The 16721-nt window shown below is 42.0% G+C and overlaps 1 protein-coding gene across 1 annotated transcript in view; it reads right to left on the bottom strand.

Annotated features, from left to right (window-relative positions):
• Window positions 1–7493: 7493 nt before the first annotated feature.
• Window positions 7494–16721, bottom strand: part of CLDN18 (claudin 18) — a 20827-nt gene continuing 11599 nt past the window's right edge. Inside the window, exons 2-5 of the mRNA XM_007947492.2 lie at window positions 14952–15116; window positions 14222–14339; window positions 8728–8838; window positions 7494–7665 (exon numbers count right to left, since the gene is read on the bottom strand). Of these exons, the coding sequence (XP_007945683.1) occupies window positions 7494–7665; window positions 8728–8838; window positions 14222–14339; window positions 14952–15116 (566 nt within the window). The remainder of the gene's footprint in view (window positions 7666–8727; window positions 8839–14221; window positions 14340–14951; window positions 15117–16721) is intronic.

Below are 16721 nucleotides of genomic sequence, written 5' to 3'. Positions count from 1 at the left end.
TGCCCAACCTTCCTTCCGAGGAGTGGCTGGTGGGTTTGAACCGCCAGCCTTCTGGTTAGCAGTCAAGTGCTTTAGCCACTATGTTACCAGAGCTCCTTACCCATATTATAGCAGGTATCAAGTCTTAAATTCTTCTACTGGCTGAGTAGCATTCCATTGTATGTATGTACCATTCATCTATGATGGCCATTTAAGTTGTTTCTACTTTTTAACTGTTTTAATTATTGTGGATAGTGTTGCAATAGATATTGGTGTGGGTACAAGTATCTGTTTCAATCTCTCCTTTTAAGTCTTTTGGGTATATACCTAGGTGTGGAATTGCTGGGCCATATGGTAGTTCTATTTGCAGTTTTTTGAGGAACTGCCACACTGTTTTCCACAATGGCTGTACTGTTTTGCATTCCCACCAACAGTGGATAAGGGTTCCAATTTTCCCACATCCTCGCCAGCATTCATTATTTTCTGTTTTGTTTTGTTTGTTTCTTTTATGTCTTAGCTATCCTAGTGGGAGTGAAATGATATCTCATTGTGGTTTTGATTTGTATCTCTCTGATGGCTAATGATTACTTTCATGTTTGATGACCATCTGAACATCTTTTTTTGGTGAAATGTCTATTGAAGTCCTTTACACAATTTATGAATAGTCTCTCTTTTTGTTGTTAAGTTATATATATATATATATATGTTATTAGATTCTTATCCCACTGCCATCAAATCCATTCCAACTTATAACAACCCCCATTGAATTTCCAAGGTGACAAATCTTTACAGAAACAGATTGCCCCATCTTCCTTCAGTGGAGTGGGTGGTGAACCACCAACCCTCTGGTTAGCATTCAAATGCCTTAGGCACTGTGCTACCAGAGCTCCTTAGATTCTTATCAGTTATATGGTTTTCAAAGCTATTTTCCCAGTTGATAGTTTGTCTTTTCACTTTTTTGGTAAAGTCTTTAGATGAAAAACTTTTTAATTTTTATGAGATCCCATGTATTTGTTTTGTCTTTTGCTGTTTTTCCTTGTGTTATTATAGGAGTTTACTCATTGTTAAAAGCTAGGCCCAACACCATTCCCCCTGCATTTTCTCCTAAGAATTTTATGGTTTTTGTTTTTCACAGTTAGGTCTTTAGTCTATTTTGAAATTGTTTATGTGTATGGTGTTTTCCCCATTCACGAAATCCAGTGTTCTCAATACCATATAGTGAAGAGACTCTTCTTTCCCAATCTAATGGGTACCTTTGTCAAAAATTAGTTGGATCATAGATGTGTATCTAGCATGGTTTCTGCAACTTTCTATAGCAGGAGTGGCTAAGAGATTTAATCTCATTTAATCATTAGGTAGTAACTGCCTTTAATACAGAGTGGAGAAGCTTCTAGTTTTGCCTCTGGGTGCAATGGTTAAAGAATACTATGATTTCTTTGTCTGCTAGAAGCATGGGGAGTATTGTGGTAGTGTGGACACTAAACACCTTCACTGTTAGAGATGTTGTTTTGTGTCTAAGTTATATACCCTTCCTCCAGAATGGACTTGAATGCATTTGAAACATTTTAGTGACACTTTTTCTCTGCAACATAGTGTTTTGCACTTAATATCAGACTGAAAGGAAATTCTCACACATCAACTCCTAACACTTTATATGCTCATATCTTTTTAATTTGGGCAATTATGTAGAGAATAACACTTTTCCAATCTAAATGTAGACTGGGAGGCATGAAAAATCATCCTGCCTTCAGAGAAATGGAATAATTTAAAAGTAATTCTGAGGCATATGAAAATGCTTAGGAATCAGAAAATTAAATATATCATGGTCCCTGCTGAGGATCTGGAAATGTGTGTGTGTGTATGAGTGTGTGTGTGTGTGTGTGTGTGTGCATGGGATCCTAGATGAGCATCTGAGACTTGGGCCACTCAATTAGATTGGTCGTTGGTTGGAGGTTAGTGGAGTGAGAACAAGACCGTTGGGGTATTAGAGATAAAGTATGTAAAGCACTAAATACAATACTAATTATCATAAGGACTCAGTAAAGAAATAGAATAAATAAAATATGTTTGGTGGATTATTGTAATTCATCTTCCAAGGTCACAGAACTGGTTGGCAATGGAATCAGGATCAGGTTATCTGATTCCAAATCCAATATACTATCCAGTGGAACACAGCAATGCTGAGATGCTAGGCATCTTGGCAAAAAAGTGGCCATGCCTGTGGTTGATCCTGTGCAGTGTCCTGTGGAGGCAAGAGGGAGACTGGATACTGCAGGAGAAGAGAAAGGTGAAAGAATGGAGTATTTCAAAACACATCAGTTAAACCCTTTCATTTGGAGCTCAGGGTGGAAACATGCAGTAGTCAACTCCTCAGGATCTTGATGGGTGAGAGTGGTGAGTTGTGTTTTGAGCCTGTGTAGCATGGAGGGTTCCTCCATTTCTGTCTTTGTGCAGGGAATCTTCGAAATGCTCCTAATTTTAGGACTTCTAAGCTTGAATGGGGAGCTCTGGTAGCATAGTGGCTAAGACACTTGCCTGCTAACCAGACGGCTGGCGGTTCAAACCCACCAGCCACTCCTCGGAAGGAAGGTTGGCCATCCTACTTCCGTAGTGATACTGCCTCGGAAACCCAAGGAGGGGTCGCTATGAGTCGGGGCCGACTCGATTTCACATAACAACAACAACAACAAGCTTGAATGGCTCAACATGTTATAACTGAGGACAGTTTTCTACTAATCAGTTTTATTATCTCATTTGTTTAAAATTGGATGCAAAGTTTTGACCATTTCCAGGTTTTAATTATATTTTCTTTGTGAACCAAAATAATCTCTCAGCTCTTCCCTTGTGTACCATACAGACAAGGCTGTTTGGTGACTAGTCAGAGAGAGTCAAATGTTGTACCTCTAACCTTTCCTGGGAGTTCAGTTTCAACCAAAAGGGGAAGCACTGAGACAAAGCAATGGTGTTTACATGATTTTTAAGGACTTAAAGAGCCTAAAACATAGTCTTTGTGGCATATGATAAATCTCTACAACTTGATTGGGACCTAGACCTGGCAAGCTAGATTGTACTGTTCTGGCTATATGGAGGGGTTTAAGGATGGCCATAGGACTGAAATAGTCCAAAGAGCTTTATTAAGATTTTTTTCCCCCTACAGGTATCAGGAAAGAAATGCTTCCTTTTGGTGGGGCTCCCTACCTGAAAGGATGACATATGCCTAGAACTGTGAACAGCCATTGCTGACACTCCATGGGAGCAACCTGCTTGAGAAGCAAACCGACAGAGAGGAAAGCAGAACTGAGATATGGACAAAGAAAGGCGGAAGTTTTATTTATTTATTTATTGTGATTTGGGTGAAAATTTACAGAGCAAATTCACTTTCCATATAGCTGTTCACATACACTTTGTCTCATGACATTGACTACAATTTACCCCCAATGCAACAACTCCCCTCCTACTTCCTCCCAATAATTACCTCTTGCCTGTGTCCATCCTTCCATGCTCTCCTGCCCCCTGAGCTATCTCCCTGTGCATACACAGCCCTTCTTTCTCCCATGATTGTTCTCTCCGAGGAGTGTATCTACCTCAGGTAAATGTTCAATTCCTATGCTTGTCTTTTCTTTGGCTGGAAGCCACAGGTATGGGTTCAATTCCAGACCTGAAGGGTAGCTAGGGACCATAGTCTCAGTGGTTCCACCAGACTCTATCAGATCAGCAAACCTGGTCCCCGCCCCCCTTTTTTCCCCAAATGATTTTGAGTTTTGTTTCACATTGTTCTCCCTCTCTATCCAGGATTTCCTACATTGAACCCCCTCTGAGTGGTTGACAGTGGTAGCTGGGCACCATCTAGTTCTTCTGGTCTCATAGTCGTATAGGCTGAGGTGTACCAGTCGCTTGGACTAATTGTTTCCATGAGTCTTTTGTTTTCTTCATTCTTCTTTGTTCTGGATGAAGAGAGACCAATCATTGCATCTAGATGGGTTTTTAAAATTTTTTAAAAATTCTGATTTGAGTGTAGGTTTACAGAGAAAATTCATTTCCAATAAAACAGTTCATACACATTTTGTTTCATGACATCGATTGCAAGCCCCATCATGTAATAGCTCTCTTCTCACTTCCTCCTTGTGTCCTTCTGAGTATCTGTGCAAATACTGCCCTTCTTATCTCCCACAGTTGATTGTTCTAAGGAGTGTACCTACCTGGTATAAATGTTCACCTTATATACCTGTCTATGTTTAGCTGGAAGCCACAGGAGTGAGTTCAATTCCATGCCCAAAGGATTACTAAAGGCCAAGCCTTATTTTATTTTATTTTTTTTCTTTTATGATTTTGAAATCTGTTCCACATTTTTTTCCCACTCTATCCGGTATCTCCTGAACTGATCCCTTTCTGAGTGGTTGATGGTGGTAGCTGGGCACCATCTAGTTCTTCTGTTATATAGGCTGAGGTTTGCAAGGTCCACTAATCTCTTGGACTAATTGTTTCCATGCATCTTTGGTTTTCTTCATTTGTTTTTGCTCCAGAGGAGGAGAGACCAATTGTTTCACCTTAGATGGCTGCTTGCAAGCTTTTAAGACCCTAGTCACTACTCACCAAAGTGGGATTTAGAACAATGTTTTTGTGTACTATATTCTGCCAATTGAGCTTGATGTCCCCTGTGACCATGGTCCTGAGCCCTCGGGCCCAACAATTCACTCCCTTGGGGTGGTTGTCTGTGGCTAAGAAGTTATCAACTTATATATGGTCATGAGTATATTCCCTTTTGCCTACCCCATCATTCAGCCCATCTACCAGTGTATCCAGATTCTTAATCACATCCCTAGATCTAGGTGTGCCTGAATCCAGCTCTCAGATAACCTAGCTACATAAGCCAATAAAAGCCCTGTTTATCTTAAACTTATACAAAATGAGAGTCTGTCACTTTAGTAGATCCTTTACTTACATTATCCCATTATCCTTACCACCCCCTTTCCATAGATAAGGAAACTGAGGTTTGAGCTTGGGGCATTCTGAATCCAGGCTCATGCTGTTTTCACACCCTGTTGCAGCATCCGTGAACACAGCTAATTGAATTTGTGAAACCAACCAATGACATCAAGAGGCCAATTTTATTAGATACTTCAGGCTGGTGCACGCAGGGCCAGTCAGGCTAAACTTGGCCCTTAGACCCCCTGCTTCATGCCTAGGTGCCTGACAACCCCCTTTTATTCAGGTTTTCCACTTGCAGAAACCACTAACAGGGCTAGACCCAGGCCTAGCTGGGCTTCAGGCTCCCAGGCTGCTGCTGGCCAGACACTGATGTCAACTCCAGGTCATAAGCAGAACCACCTTTGGGAAGATGCTCTTAGCTTTGAGACGCTGGACCTCCCACCCCCACTTCCCAAAGCTTCGGAAAAAAGAGCGGAAGCAATTCACATGTACTATTACAGTGTTTTTAATAGTTAAGTCACAAAACACACAGGTCAATACTCAATGCATATACGATAAGACAGAGCAAGCCAAAAATCACAAAGCACAATCAAACCATACAGAGGCTTTCAAATAATTGTGTGTTGAACAGAGAATGTGCTCATGAAAAACCAACTGAGCTACACCTCACTGCCTCAGAATCGACCAGGGCTTTCTGGTGGTAGGTAGGAGAACTCATTGTCCATATCCATATCCCCATGGCCTTCAACTCAAAGGGATGACGCCCTTCAATTCAAATCCTAGGAACCCTTAACAGTCTCCAAGTCCTAGATGTCGCAGCCTTCTTTTTTCTCTTGGATTGATTTATCTGTTCATCTTTTACCCCATCTTGGGTAGTAAGTTCTGAGAGTGCCCAATCCAATTCGGCCTAAAATCATTGCTGTCTCAGTGAGAGGGACCTCTGAGTTTACTGTTATGGACTTTGGTGTACACAACCCTTTACTGCCGAATGGAGCAACAGGTTTTTCCCCAGCCACAGTCTTCCCCACGACCCCTTTCAGTATTCACCCATCCTCCTGCAGGGCACTTTCATATGCACTGTTGCTGTGAGGATTTGTCTAATAAATAGTTACCCAGTGGTCTTACTCCTCCAGGGCCAAAGCGACTCCCTAATTTGGTAACTTTGAGAGACTGCCCTTGTCTTGGTTTCCCAGGAGGCCTATTCTGGCTTTGGTGCTGGATGGGATCCTGGTGGCCTGGAAATTTAGGTTTTCTTTTTTAAAGGGAGTGATACAAGCACAGAGAAGGTCTGTGGGTGGATAGAGCTTTCACTTCTTTTTGAGTATTTAGTGGTCTGACTACAGGTAAATTAAATGACAGGAACAGCTCTTGGAATAAAGAAGCTGACCACAGTGTTGAGTAAGTTCTACTGTCTAGTGGTGGTTGCTTGTAGCCATGTAAGTAGACATGTGGCACTTGGAAACATAGTATTAAATTCAGCCACACTACTTTTTTTTTTTTTTTTAAAGAACTAGTTCCAACCCATTTGCTAGGATCTATGTGTTCTATTATTTGTTTTTTACAAGGTGTCACACTGACTACATCTTGTGTAGTGAGAGTTCTGGAGACCTCAAAGGGGAAGAACGAGGATCAGGAGCATTTCGTGAAATTCAAACATAAGTGTAACTTGACAAAGCACAATGTAGACAACATCAAAGCAATTACTTTTTCATTTTCTTCTATCCATGTGCATGCAGGATGAGGCTAATTCACAGAGATAGGATATCATTTTAAAAATACATTATTTATCTTAATTGTATTTAGGACTGAGATTACAAAAAAGAAAAGGAAAAAAAGCTCCTTTTCTTATTCTTTTAGGGATGATTTCTGGTTTAGGAGAGAAAAAGAACCTCTAGTGGATATCTCAGGAAACCCTGAGGGCAGTCTTGCTGGAATTAGCAGATGCCAACAGAAAGTCTTGGTTTCTTCAAACTGAAAATCATCTTGGGCCATGTAACTTCCGAGATCACATGCAAGAGAGTTGAGCTGATGGGCTGGAGAGATTACAAATACCTTTTCCCTATCATCTCTCCTTCAAGTAATATTTGTTAACAGCCTTACTGGTGGTGGAAAGGCAAAATTCAAATAGTAGAAAATAAAATCTTTTAATTGACTCTCTTTTTTTTCCTTTTAAAATTTTGCTGGGGTGGGTGAGCTGGGAAGTAGATCCTCAATGGGTTTATTGACCAGAAGGAGGAGGGAGAGTCTGTGTAAATCATCAAGAGTGTCTGATAGGGATGCAAACCACATTCTATCATCAGATTAGAAAAGTTATATTGAAAAAGAGGGAAATAAAGGATTGGAAAATATGAGCATTAGCCTCTTGTTTATACATGATAACTCAGCTGTTTTGTGATGGAACAACTAGAGACAGAGGCACATGGCCAAGACCATCTGGCGCCCTACAACAGATGAAATCAAGGTTTCTTTAACTTCCAACCATCCAAGGGTCAAAAGCAATGAGGAATCATGGTAAAATCTCCTAGTTTCTAGGGTAAGCTCTAATTGGAGGGTTTCCTCTGCCCATGCTGAGTTGTCTTGAAGCACTACACATAGTCATACTTGGAAGGGTGAGATTGCATCTCGTCCTCCGTGCGGGCCTCCCCATTGTATATCTTCTTGTTTTTGGCATTGGACCCAAAGCCAGTGCTGGCCTTGAAGCCTCCAGACTTATATGTGACATTGTGGCTTGAGGTATGGTAAGCCACACCTTTGTAGCTGAAAGAAAAAGAAACATTCTATGACCACAGATGTCTATGGAGGGCTGACCACCACCCTATTTATCCTGGATGGTCTCAGTTTAGCACTGAAAGCCTGGTTCTACTGCTAACTATTCCTGTGATCTCTAGCCCTCTCTGGGCCTCTGTTATCTCATCCATAAAATGAACAGATTGGGAGCTGCACATAGGTGACTTGCAGCTCACAAATTCTTCAGCATGATAATATTCCCCTGAATAGTGTTTATAGAAAATAAATAACTTCATTTTAATTGATTAGCAGAAGGAACACACTAGTCTACACTCAGCTCAGCAAAGCTCTACTACAAAGCAAGAGATTGTCTCCAGTGCAGAGGTAGAAAATCAGTGGCCCAAGACCTGGAAGACCAATTTTCCTGGTTTTCCCTTGGCAGGGGTTTCCTGGCACATGTGTGCCAGGGGTTAGAACTTCTACAGAAATTTAGGGGGAATACAATTCAACTCATAGCAAGCAACATTCCTGGTGTCTACCCACTAGATGCTTGCATCACCCTTCTTCCAGTTGTAACACTAAAACATGACTCAATGTTGCCAGATGTCCCTGGGGGCAGAATTGCTCTGAGCTGAGAACCACTTCAGTTACAGATCACTGGAGCTACAAGACACCCTTCAAAACCAAATCCATTGTTGTTGAGTTGATTCTGACTCATGGTAACCCTATGTGTGGAGCAGAACTGCTCCACAGGGTTTTCAAACCTATGACCTTTCAGAAGCAGATCACCAGACTTTTCTTCTGAGTTGCCTCTGGGTGGGTTTGAACTGCCAACCTTTCAATTAGTAGTCAAGCTCCTAGTCATCAGTACCACCCAGGGACTAGAAGACACCTACTAGTGTGGTTTTTCTTCAAATAGGTCAGCACCTAAATCTACTCAGACTGGAATATCCCTCAGAAAGAGAAAGTTCAATAATCCTTTTATTAATAATCTTCCATATGCCTAAACTAATCATTTTGGCTGCTATTTACACCCTAAAGTGGACTCAGATCAAACAAAATGGCTGATTGCATTGGGAAGGGCAGACTTACTTGGTTTCCTCTGGCATCAGGCCCCGGCAGGCAATGCACATCATCACACCCCCGATCAGCGTGAGGCCTCCAGCAACCCAGCCCACAAACAGAGCTGAACCAAAGGTGTACCTGAGCAGAGAGATGGCTGCTGTGAGTGTGGTGATTCAACTCTCCAGGCTTTGCCTAGCTGTGTCTTGCCATGCCTGGCCTCCGTGCCCCTATCTTTGGATTCCACACATATCCCTACCCATGTCCCCTGGACATATACTCTCTTGGGGCAAATCCAATCTAGTCACGGTGCCCTGGAGAACAAAATTGGGACTGAAGTTAGTGAGCAGTGAGATTCTTGGGTCTCTAACATCACTCAGGCACAGAATTACAAGCCTCGGATCTCAGAGAAACATTTTAGGAAGCTCCCCCTTCCCTCCCAAGTGGCAAAGGCTCTTGAATATTTGGCAGCAAAGTTTGAGAGACATGGAATCAGTTATTATTTCTGGAAGGAGTTTAGTTCCTTAAGTTGTGGGTTAAGCTTTCTTCTTATCTTTTCTTGAGTAATCCTCACACTAGGAAGTAGGAGCATTACCTTGAGAAAAAACTAAGCTGAAGTGACCATTCATTCATTCATTCATTCAGTTGTTCAACAAATATTTATTGACACTCACTAAGTGCCTGGCACTGTCCAGGTGCAAGGATGTAGACAGAACAAGAGAGACACAGATCTTGCCCACATGGTGCTTTGTTTCAGTCTATGTTGGAATTCTAACTGAAGTTATCTGACTCCAAAACTGGTGCCTTTCCCCTGAGGGATCCCTCCCTTGACACTCATTTACATGGAATGGAATTGTATGAGAAGAAAATCTCTAGAGAACAAGAGAGTTCTGATTCCAAATGGACAAAGAGCTATCCTTAAAACCTCACTGTTAGTAACATCAGTAGGGTATGCACTCATTATAACAATGAAGCATATGAGATTAAGAGGACAGCATTTGCTTAGGGATATAGCTAGGAAGGTGGGAAGGGATAGAAAGGAAGAAGGAAGAGAAGGGGTGGGCATAGGGAGAAAGTGGGAAGAATGCTATTACAGTGTAGGGATTGCAGTAAATGTCACAAAACAGCATGTGTATGGATTGTTGAATGGAAAACCAATTTGTTCTGTAAACTTTCACTGAAATCATAAAACAAAAACAAAACAAAAAAATACCTTACTTTTATGGATCGAATTGTGTTCCTCAAAAAAGATACGTTGAAGTCTTAACCCCTGTACTTGTGAATGTGACCTTGTTTGGGGAAACAGGATCTTGCTTTGAAGAAATATCAGTTAAAGCATTCTGGAATATGGTGGATCCTACTCCTAATCTCTTGTGAGTGGCATATTTTATATAGTAAGGTCTGCAAGAGCCAGAACTTGTGTAAAGTGGAAACCTGTCAGAGAAGGAAAGTTTAAATATTTTCCCTTAAAAAAAACAATAGAAAAGTAGTAAAACTTCACCCTGTCAAAGGCAGAAAATTTATGAGACCCTGAAAAACAAGGCAATCCCATTGAGTTCTGACTCTCACAGGTTTCACTGTGAAAGGGGAGGACAGGCAGGAAGAGAGTCACACATAAGGGGAAAGAGCAGAGAAACACCACGGATTGCCAGTTGCCGCTAGAAGCTAGGAGGGAGACATGGGACAGTTCTTCTCCCAAAGCTCTTGGAGGAATTGACATAGGTGATATCCTGATTTGAACTGCCAGCCTCCAGAATTGTGAGAAATTAAATATCTATTTTTTTAAGCCACTTAGTTTGTGATATTTTGTTACAGCAGCCTTAGGAAACTCAGACAAAAACAGTGACCAAAAACTGTTAAGATGTCAGTGGGGGAATTTCAATGTTAGCTGGATCTGCATCTCCAAAATCCATGCAGAAAAGGAGAGCTCAGTACAGTGGCAGCTTCCACTGCAGATTTCCTTTGGTGTTCCTCAGAGAGCGTGGGGGCTGTTTGTGGAACACCATAAAGTGCTGATGTATTTAAAATCTATTGCACAAACTGGAAACATTATACCAGCAGTAGGAAAACAGCAGTATGTGTGCAGACCTCTACAACCTAAGAAAGGAAGACACATTAGATGCGCTTTAAAAGCACCTGCATTCTAGCAGGATGAACAAACAATATAAGTCTGAAGACCAAGAGTAATGTGAAGGGCCAAGCTGGCACACTGAGCTGAACCCATGAAAATGTTCTGGGAGAAAATTTATCTATAGGCTATTTTTATTTCCCTTGAACTGGGAAAAGACAAATACTCAGTTTGAGGGCTGCTGTCTTGGGGTGAAGAATCTCAGCCTGTTTCCCAGTACCCCCAGTATGGCTGGAGTCAAAACAGCAGATCCCTTTCTGGAAGTCCTCCTGGGGGAACACTGGGCAGCTTTCCTGGGGCATCCCTAGTCACCGTGTTCTGGCACAGACAGGACCTCTGTAGATGATTGAGTGACTGTGTAATATTAATGATAATTACAGAAAGTGCTACCATTTATTGATCCCTTACTGATATTGTGATAAAAACTGACCACTCTTTCATTAATCCTCCCCATAGTCACTGTAGTAGGATTTATCACTTTATCTTTGTTACCTAGGGCTACCATAACACAAACGCCACAGAAATTTATTTTCTCACAATTCAGGAGATTAGAAGTCCAAATTCATGGTGTGGCTCTAGGGGGAGGTGCTTCCTTGTCTATTTCAGCTTCTAGTAGCTGTCAGCAATCCTTGTATGCATCTGTTTCCGTTGTCTGTCCTCTTCTTCCTGTGTATCTGTGTCCACTCTGCTCTTTTAAAACTTAGAAGTGTTTAGATTTAGAACCCACTCAACTCAGGTATGACCTAATTAACATAACAAAGACAATCTTATTTCCAAATAGGATCATATTTACAAGTATAACCAAACTCACTGCCATCGAGTCAATTCTGGCCTCATAGCAACCCCCATTGGGTTCCAAGGTGGTAAATCTTTACAGAAGTAGATTGATTGCCCAGTCTTGCTTCCACAGAGTGGCTGATGGGTTTGAACCACCAACCTTCTGGTTAGCAGTCAGATGCCTTAGGCACTGTGCTACCGGAGCTCCTTATTTACATGTATAGGAAGCAGGATTTCAATACATATTTTTGTGAGACACAATTCAATCCTTTACACATTCTCATTTTACAGATGAGAAAATACTATCTACTGTATATGAGGAGCAAGGTCTCCTTCCTCAACTTAGACCCTCTTGGTCGACGTTAAACTCACTGCCGTTGTCAGATCCAACTCATAGCAACCCCTCTTTGGGTTTCCAAGGCAGTATCACTATGGAAGTAGATTGCTCAACTTTCCTTCTGAGGAGTGGCTGGTGGGTTTGAACCACCAGCCTTCTGGTTAGCAGTCAAATGCCTTAGGCACTATGGCACAAGGTTAGTAAACTATAATACCTATCTTTGACAGGCAAGCATCTTAAATGTGTGTAGTGGGCTGGATATAAGAAAATATTTCACTTCCTTCTCAACTCTATTGTATGTGCAAAAACATAAGCAAGATGATAAATGGCCTCAGTGATGAGGCTCTTGAGAGTGGTGGAAACTATGGCAAACTGGAAAGTACAGATACTCACTAAAAGGGGAGCTCTCTCTCAGTTGCAGAAATTGCTGTTATCTGAGAAAATGCATTGCTGCCAGATCTTCTGATTTTTATAAGAAGCTGGAAAAAACGTGTGGCAAGCACTAGTGGTGCTCTACCCAGACCCCTGCAGAGCCTTTTAACTGTTTCTGGGTCTCTCTCCCCCAGCTTCCGTGTTCTTTTGCTTCTACCTACTGGCATCTGTGGCTCCCCCTGGAGTTATAGCTTGGGTTCAACCACTGGAGTCATTTTGCCCACATGCACAGAGACTGACTAGTATATGTGGAAAAACTCAGCTCTTCTGAGTAGAGTTAACATTCCTCTGAGATGTACAATCTCATAGCTCTCCTCAGGATCAGGCTGAGTCTAAGACTTCACCTCAAATCACAGTCCAGCTTCCTCCCTTTTCCTGTCCTGCTTCTCCTACTCCTTGAGCAGTTTCTCCTGGGAGCACTTCCTTAATTTGTGAGCACATAGATATTCATGGATCTTAGGTTCTGTTTTCAGGTAACACAACTCAGAGCATTTCTAATTTTTAAATGTTGGTGATTAACTCAAATGATTAAAAAAAAAAAGTCTAAAATAATACAAAACTCCTCTGTAGGCTGTGTGTAGCAAAGGGCAGGTAGTTTGTAGATCTGGTCTGGGACTTTGGCTCTGCCAGTGTCATACACACAGTTGCAGGGAGATGGTGTGTGTGAGAGAGGATGATGGCAGGCCATGTGGGTGGTGCGTGGCTCCTCAGGGCAGGGGCAGCAGTACTAGGAACCCAGGTACTCTGGGCAGGGTGGGTTCTCTCTAAGTTGGGTGACCAACCATCTAGTTGCCATGATTGAGGAGTTTCCAGGAGGCAGGACTGTCACTGCTAAAACTGGGAAAGCCTTGGACTAAAGTGGGTGAGTTGGGCAGCCTACTTCTTGGTTGCCCTTGTAACAAAGAGACTACAGGAAGATCATGGAGGAGAATAAGGGGAGCTTATAGGGATCACTTCCTTCCCCTTCTTGAAATGAAGCAGGAAAATGAATGGGGATTTGAGTCCAGGGAGCCAGAGAGTAATGGATTCATCATGTTCTCATATCTGTACTTCCATGTTGATGTGGCTGGAGAAATGCCAACTGTATCCCTTCTAGAAATGATGGGTCACTTAGGCTTAACACTTCTATCTTTCTTCCAGAGCAAGATTTTTCTTCTTCAGGAATTTTCGGCTGTTTTTTGTGATGAGATGTACCCTTCTGAAGTGGCTAAATGAAGACAGTGTTGGAATTGCTCAGCTATCTTTTCAAGGTTCTACCTTCCTGCAGTCGCCAAATTATAGTGAGGTTTCAGCCTCCTCTGCTAGAGAGAGTAGAGGCCTTGTCTGCATCCCCAGCACCATGCACCACTCTTGACACACAGCAGGTGCTCAATACATTTGTGGAATGAATGAATTAATGCATGAGAGAAAGAAGCAACTGTAGAAGGCAGAAATATCACTTTTCTTCTCTGTACTGCACCTTGCTGATTTCTATTCAAGGTTTTACCTATCCCTAGCTAGGTTCCTGCCCTGGACTGGGTATATAACTTGATGCTCATTTACATGCCTGGGTTAATAGTTCCTGTTTCATTGCCACCACAATGAGGCTTGTATATGGGTGTTAAATACTGTGAACTGTCACTGTATTTCAATGCAAATGTCGGATCAGCCTTAAGTCATATCCCTAAGAATATTTCACTGAAATGAAGTTTATGAATTTACAGATCATTGTTGATTTATGATATGGCATGGTTGCCTCTGAGAAATGTTTGCCATTTCAGGCACTGACAGTCACATTAGGCATATGTGTTTAATCGGATTCTGACAACAACATTTGCCATGGAATACTGAGACCTAGATTAAGAGCTTACCTGTTCTGTATTGTCTGCACCATCCCACCCATACCAGTGTACATGTTAGCTGTAGACATCCAGAAGTCAGTAACCAGCATGTTGGCAAACACAGATACTCCAGCAATTGCACAAAGACCTGTGGGCAAACAATAAGAAAGCTCTGGAATCAGCTTTAAAGGGTCACATAGTTTCTGAGGCAACTGAGAGGGAGCTTAAATGAGCTTAGGTGAGCAGGAATATTCCATTCCTATAATAAAAAGGTCAGTCCAAACATTGATTATTGCACTCCCACTATATGCTAGGCACTGTGCTAGGTGCTTAGTTCCTTATCTCATTAATTGTGGAAGGATCTCTGTGTGTGCAGACAGATTTTTAATGCATTTTGGGACCAGGAGTCAATAGTCCAAATATTTTGGGTTAGTCTTTGGATGATATCAAGGGCATGCCCTTAAAATCACTTTCTAATGTCTTGCCACAGTAATGCCTTTAGGGATTGAGTTTATGACTATTTTAGGGTTGAAGACTTCTTATAATGGGGCTGGAGATGGCAGTTAGGAGAGACCTTAGCACTGGTGATGATTCTGTAGAATGTGGTTGGGCCTCTGAACTCACATCTTCAATCCCAGTATGAAAGGCTCTGGATCATGTCAGCAGTGGGGGAGGAGCCATATTTCCTTGAGTAGTTCAACTTTTGCTTTTGGCATTCCCAGAGTCACCTTTGAGAGTGGGAACCCTATACCTCGTTTACCTGAGATAATGAACATGATCCCAGAGGTCAGTGTCATGTTGGCTTTGGCAGAGTCCTCCATGCTGCCCATGCGGATGCACTTCAGGGCGAAGATGGATACCAGGAGGCCAATGGCACCCAGGACAATGCCCACGATCATCAGGGCTCGCACTGCCTGCAACATGGCTATGAGGAAGGGGCAAGACACAAACACATTCATAAGATCTCCTTACCGTGATTAGTTATGGAATACCCAGTCTATTATAGCACTAGAAGATGAGCCTCAGGTTGGAAAGCACTCACAAGTGGTTGCAATAATGAACTCAAGCATACCAATGATGGTGAAGATGGTGCTGGACTGGACAAGGTTTCATTATGTCGTATATGGGATTGCCATGAGTCAGAGTGGACTCAATGGCAACCAACAACAACAATAGCATGGCTAATTAGGCTGCATATTAATTAAAAAAAAAAAAAAGCAACCACACCAGCATAAAACAACAAGCCCACAACCCATGACCTTTATCATTTCAAAGTATATGGAATTGTGAGGAAGGCAAAACACATTACTGAGCAACCCTCTGATCGATGAGGAACATGCCTGTAGAAGACTACAGAATGAAAACATTGTGAACTGTTGGAGTTGGGAGGGCCCTTGGAATTTATCTATTTTAGGCTATTCATTTTGTGTCTTGATCATCTGGGGTTCAGGAAGGGGAAATTACTTGTCTGAGATGACATTGGGAGCTCTGGTAGCATAGTGCGTAAGGCATTTGACTGCTAACCAGAAGGCTGGCAGTTCAAATCCACCAGCCACTCCTTGGAAGGAAGGTTGGGCAATCTACTTCCATAGAGATACCTCCTCAAAAACCCAAGGAAGGGTCGCTATGAGTTGGATCCAACTCGACGGCAGTGAGTTTGGTTTTTTTTGGAAGATGATATTACAAATTATCAATAGAGCTCATAGTAAGACCATGTACACTTGACTTTGAATCCAAACATCTCTCATCTCTAGTCTTTTCATACAGGCTCAATACTTCATATAGTTCTGTCTACTTTAGGAAAACCAGTATTCAATTACAGCATATAATGAAGCCAAGGTTAGTAAGTGATATACCAAGGGTACTACAATTTTGTCTCTTTCCAAAGAGATTTCTAAGGTCAATTATACCTTATATGTGACTTATATGTTTCCAGGTGTGTATGAGAAGGTCATCATTTCAATCTCAGACCTTTGAACATGACCATAATTTACCAGTAATCTCCTTTCCAGGAATCAATGGCAACTGTGGGTCCTCTTGGGATTCTTTGTCCATCACCCAGGAGGGCATGCCAGGATGGGATCACCCCCAGATGCACCCAGAGTTGTCTCTAGAGCATCCTAAAAGTGCAATGACTCATCTCAACAAGTTTTTACTGAGCCCCCACTACTGGGCACTGTGGTGGCAGTAGTTAATAGGTGAGACAGGATCTCTACCCTCATGGAGCTTATGTCATTGAGCATGCCAACTACAAGTATGTTGAAATTTACATGAGGAAGGCAAATTAGTTGTCAATGCCTTCCAGAGGAGCTCTGGTGTGGGTAGCTCTGGTAGAGCAGGACTGAAGAGCTGTGTGGAAATATGTGCTGGATGCCCATTGTTTTATCTCCTAGTTTACTTCCCTTTCCCCAGTTAACCACATGTTTCCTTTTACATCAGTTTTTTTTTTTTTATTTTATTTTGATATGGGTGAAGATTTAAAGAGCACATTCACTTTCCATACAGCAGTTCACATATACTTTGTCTCATG

The sequence above is a fragment of the Orycteropus afer genome, unplaced genomic scaffold (genome assembly GCF_000298275.1).
Source record: "Orycteropus afer afer isolate SDZICR_OR568_19922 unplaced genomic scaffold, OryAfe1.0 scaffold00188, whole genome shotgun sequence".
In the NCBI taxonomy this organism is placed as follows: domain Eukaryota; kingdom Metazoa; phylum Chordata; class Mammalia; order Tubulidentata; family Orycteropodidae; genus Orycteropus; species Orycteropus afer.
Note: the sequence above shows the minus strand (reverse complement) of the source record. Positions and strands in the feature narration are given on the sequence as shown.